We start from the raw sequence: 4,552 nt of genomic DNA, 5'->3' as shown, positions 1-4,552 counted from the left end.
CCACCCTGTTACTAGTGCTTTTCCAGGTGCAGCTGAATTGACAACTCAGTTGTTAAGGCTTATAAGTATTCTTTACGTCCCCTTGTGTCGAATCAATAAATTTGGGTTTTACTACCCACGAAGACTGCTGCGATCCCCTATACTTGTGGGTTATCACTCCCTCCATAACCAAACGGCTGGAATAAAACATTGGGTGCGCACGACCGAATACCACCCGATCCAGAAAAACTCCAGGCAAAATGCACTGTTCCATTCACCGGCGGTGCCTTCCGGAACTCAACACTCCGGCCAGATCAAGAAGAACAGACCTCAGAAAAGTCTCCATCTTCGCGCAAGAGAAACCCTAGGACCACCACCTTCAAACCGCGAAACAGACGAACAAGCCCCCTCGCCGCCATCTGCTAGCCAGCGAAAACGAAGGAGGAATCGGAGTACGCACCATCCGAGACACACGCGACCTAGATCTCAGATCGGGCCTGCCACGCCACGCGGTCTTGGACGCCGGTACCACACCATCCACGCCTTGCAAGGTCGCTGCCCCCTTCTCACGCCGTCAGCTGAACCGACGACGGGTCTATGCGGGAACTAGACCCGCAACCATCAGCACCACCATCGCCGGAAGGCCATGGATGGAGCATCCGCCGCCGCTCGCCAAGGGATCTCCGCCCCGGACGCCGTACGCGCCTCCCCGCAGCCGCCGCCCCAGCCGCCGAAACGGATCGCCGCCACCACCACCCCCGACCCCCTTTGGCGCTGGGGCCCGCCGCCACCGTGGCCGACGCCGACGGCAGCGGAGGAGGGAGAGACGCGAGGGGGGGGGGGCAGCGGCTGGCGGCGCTAGGGTTCGCCCTGGCGTTGCCCTGGGGGACGACGCGAGGACGCGTCACAAAAAAATACAAAAACCCCCTTATGTAGCCATGAGCTGAAGAATACAAAAAATATACTGCAAGCTTGGCTGGCAGTGTGCAGGTGTGCTAGAGATCAAAGGATGAGCATCTAAGCTAGCTCATCCTCTTATGTTGTGCACACCTTACACCAGGAATGGTGTCTGTGTGATAAGCAAAAAAAGTACAAAACACTAAGTAATAATATGTTCTAATGAACCTATGAGTAAGTGTATGAGCCATAATATTTGGATACAACCATGATAAAAATTTCTTTTTTAGGACTAAAAGAGTGAGTTTTCTTATTACGGGATTCCATAATATTTGGATACAACCATAATAATATATATGTTTTTTAGGACTCACAATTTCTGACTTTTCAGGAAGGGGGGGGGGGGGATTGCATTTTGAATTTTTGATAGCCTATGTGGAAATTGGCATTCCTCAGTTTGAATTTGATCGTGCGTGCATGCACCAGGCTGCTCATCTTTCGATTCAACCTCGCTTGATAGCTGAAAGATAGAGACAAATGTAGAAGTACGTGTTATGTTCTGAATACACCAAAACCCAACTATGCAAACTAACCAACCAATGGGGCAATAGTTGAAGCATTTTATGTCAGTACATCACCATATAGAGACTGACAGTATGTTCTCTCAATATTGCTTCATTTCCGTCCAATATCTATGGAATCCCGTGGATCTTCAACTGCTAAAAGATAGCTAGTGTACATCAACAACTATGGAAGACAATGAGAGAAAGTTAGATATCCCATTTTTTATACCTAAAGCTCATTGTTTTTTACACTCCAGGAGCACACAAATTGCCTTCCGCAACAAGAGAATCAAGTAACCAATAATTGCAAGACTGAACAGAGCAATTCTTTTACTTGTGTATATTTGCGTATCTTCTTTGCAATAATATGTATATATACTTACTACAATGATCACAAAAATTTGTGCGGAGTGGCTGATTCCTGGAGACACTCTCTCCTTTAATGTAACATGAGTCGAAGCATCTGGGCTCTAATATCGGAGAGAATTACAGAGCATATGATGAAGATGGAAGAACCAGATGCCAAACGTTGGATCTTCGGCATGATCAAAAGCTTAAAGCGTGAAGATTTGATTCGCTACCTAGTCACTTTATGGGCAGTGTGGTTTGCTCGTCGTACGGCAATTCACGAGGAAGTATTTCAGAGCCCACTTTCCACTTACTCCTTTGTGAAATCCTTGATCTTGAATGTGCTTCGGCGAGCAAGGTTAAAGCTCAACCTGCAACTCAGCACATGTAGGTGAGGAGGTGGATAGCTTCTCACCCAGGCGTCGCCAAAATCAATATGGACGCAGCGGTGAAGAAGTTGGAAAAGGTTGGTGCAATTGCAGCGGTTTGTCGATCATCGGAAGGAGTCTACCTGGGTGCATCGGCGGTCCAGGTTCCATGCATTGATGACCCAACGATTTTGGAGGCACTCGCTTGCCGAGAGGCTTTGGCTCTTGCAGCTGATCTCCATCTTTCACGAGTTAAAGTGGCTTCAGACTGTTTGGAGGTGATTAACAGTCTTGATGGAAATTATCTGGAAAAATTTAGCAGTGTACTTTGCAAGATTCGATCAAGATCAAGGGACTTCGCAGATGTGCACGAGCGAAGAACTGCTAATATGGAGGCTCACAGCTTATCTCTGTATCTTTTTCTACCGATCGCCACATCTGGCTAATTATGCCTGAGTTTTGTATACCTATGAACATTACTGATCAATAAAGTGGCGGCTTATCCTCAAAAGAAAAAAAAAACACGATCCTACGGGCTTTCTGAGATCCTGGAAACTCCCGCCAAATCGTCATGGAACGGCGCAGCATCAGACAGCAAACGCAGAACCACGGCCGCCGGCCGACGAGAGGAGGCCGCGACTGTCGACCGGCAAGGCCGCGAGCGGCAGGAAGGATATGGTGCCGAATAAGAGAATCAAGTACCTGATGCAAGGTACTAGTAGTATATGATTTTGAAACTGAAACTGCACTTCAAATCCTAAAACCAATCGGCAGCCTGTACGTGGTTGTTTTTTACTGCCCGAGGAGCAGCTGAGTCCCTTCCATTTATAAACTGCGCCCCCGTGCCGATCGGCAGCGAAACCCTAGAATCGAATCTGAATCGAGGCGAGGCGGTGGAGAGAAGCGAAAAGGAAATCGAGGAGTAGTCCAAGGAAGAAGAGGCAATCATGTCCCTACGGCGGTCCGTTGGTTTCCTCCTCACACGGAGGTTCTCGCCACGGGCGACCCCAAGGACGGCTCCTGCACGCTCTCTCCACTCCTTGGTGAGTTTCCCGCGTTTGTTTTTCTCAGATCCGATCTGCAACTTCAGGCCCTAGCTCCCTCATGTTTCTCACCCCGGTCGATACAGAAGGATTTCCCCGTTCCTGATGGCATTGGTCGTGCTACTGGTGTGGCCACGGCTACGGTTGCTTGTGCTGCAGCGTTGGCGCTTCAGTATTTCAGGAAAGACACAGCAGATGATGAAGGTAGACAATTCCCTCGTCGTCAGCTCCGTTTCATGTCAGGAACCACCACCTCATACCTGTCTTTTTGTGCAGCATCTCGCAAGCTAGAGGAGGAGGACATGAAGGCGAGGTTCGAGGATTGGGTGAAGAAGTACCACAGGACATACCCAGACGAGGAAGAGAGGGCTATGCGGTTCAATGTGTTCAAGGACAACATCAAGTCGTTCGAATCGCAGGGTTTGCTTCCAAACTGTTTTGCAGACTTGAAAGATGAGGAGCTCCCTTCGCGCCGGTCCTGTATCGCTGACATAGACCAAGACATCGAAGAGTGCCTCCAGGCCAAGATTCTCGCTGAGACAGGTCTCTTCTTATTTTCCAATCATATGCACGATGCACTTGCTAGCTTAAATCATGTATGTCTTGCCCTGTTTTGTTTTGGCTGTCAAATTGGACATATTGTTATTGATATAGGTTATATGGTTTTACCTTGTTTTAGATGTCAAACTATACCCATACGCTCATCCCTAGCTTGAACATATACTCTTCCTTTTCCGTGGAATTTTCCAAGAAATCAGATCTGTTATTTCTATGGTTCTACCTTACATCTTGTTACTTGCAATTGTTTTGTGGACAACTCAAATATAAATGGAATTGCTTTTATAGCCATCCATTGGGCTGTCCAGATTGCTAACTTGTAGTTTTCTCCTGAAAACAGGAGAATTTACGTGGACACCAGACGTGATGCAGGGCCACAAGAAGGCAACCCAAGTCTCTGCCTAGAATGATGGTATCCGGTGCAAGTAACTCGGGCACAGCTTTAAGCTTGGTGATGTGTTAATCTGAACCATGTGTGGCTGTCATAGTTATAATTTAGTGCTTTAAGTTTGTGCTATGTTAATCTGAACCATGTGTGGCTCCTGTAGTTAAAATTATGTAGCTTGGGTCCGACTAAGTTTGCTGCTATGTTCACCTGAACCATGTGATGAACAATATTATCTGCTCCATCCTGTCACTGCGTTTGTTGATTCCTGTATTTATATTTCATTGTGCCAGTACGTATATTTCTGCTTCTGCTCAGAATTAGCTTACGAGCAAGCAAAGCAGATTATTGGTGTGAAACATGGCTCTTATGCAAAGAAAAAGTACCGAGTCGAAATAGTAGTCAGTTTCT

At 47.4% G+C, this 4,552-nt stretch overlaps 1 protein-coding gene across 1 annotated transcript; it reads left to right on the top strand.

The window, feature by feature from the left end:
- Nucleotides 1-3,478: 3,478 nt before the first annotated feature.
- LOC124683970 (senescence-specific cysteine protease SAG39-like) lies at nucleotides 3,479-4,177 on the top strand. Its single transcript, XM_047218385.1, has 2 exons — nucleotides 3,479-3,741; nucleotides 4,097-4,177. Exons 1-2 carry the CDS (start codon nucleotides 3,501-3,503, stop codon nucleotides 4,159-4,161), a joined length of 306 nt encoding a protein of 101 aa, XP_047074341.1. The 5' UTR covers nucleotides 3,479-3,500; the 3' UTR covers nucleotides 4,162-4,177.
- The last annotated feature ends 375 nt before the right edge of the window (nucleotides 4,178-4,552 follow it).

Source organism: Lolium rigidum, chromosome 1 (genome assembly GCF_022539505.1).
Source record: "Lolium rigidum isolate FL_2022 chromosome 1, APGP_CSIRO_Lrig_0.1, whole genome shotgun sequence".
In the NCBI taxonomy this organism is placed as follows: domain Eukaryota; kingdom Viridiplantae; phylum Streptophyta; class Magnoliopsida; order Poales; family Poaceae; genus Lolium; species Lolium rigidum.
Note: the sequence above shows the minus strand (reverse complement) of the source record. Positions and strands in the feature narration are given on the sequence as shown.

Excerpts from the sequence above, each read along its gene's own strand:
- LOC124683970 (XM_047218385.1), top strand. The coding sequence starts at position 3,501 with ATGAAGGCGAGGTTCGAGGATTGGGTGAAGAAGTACCACAGGACATAC. Across the intron at positions 3,742-4,096 it reads CAAGATTCTCGCTGAGACAG|GAGAATTTACGTGGACACCA; the intron begins GTCTCTTCTTAT and ends TCCTGAAAACAG.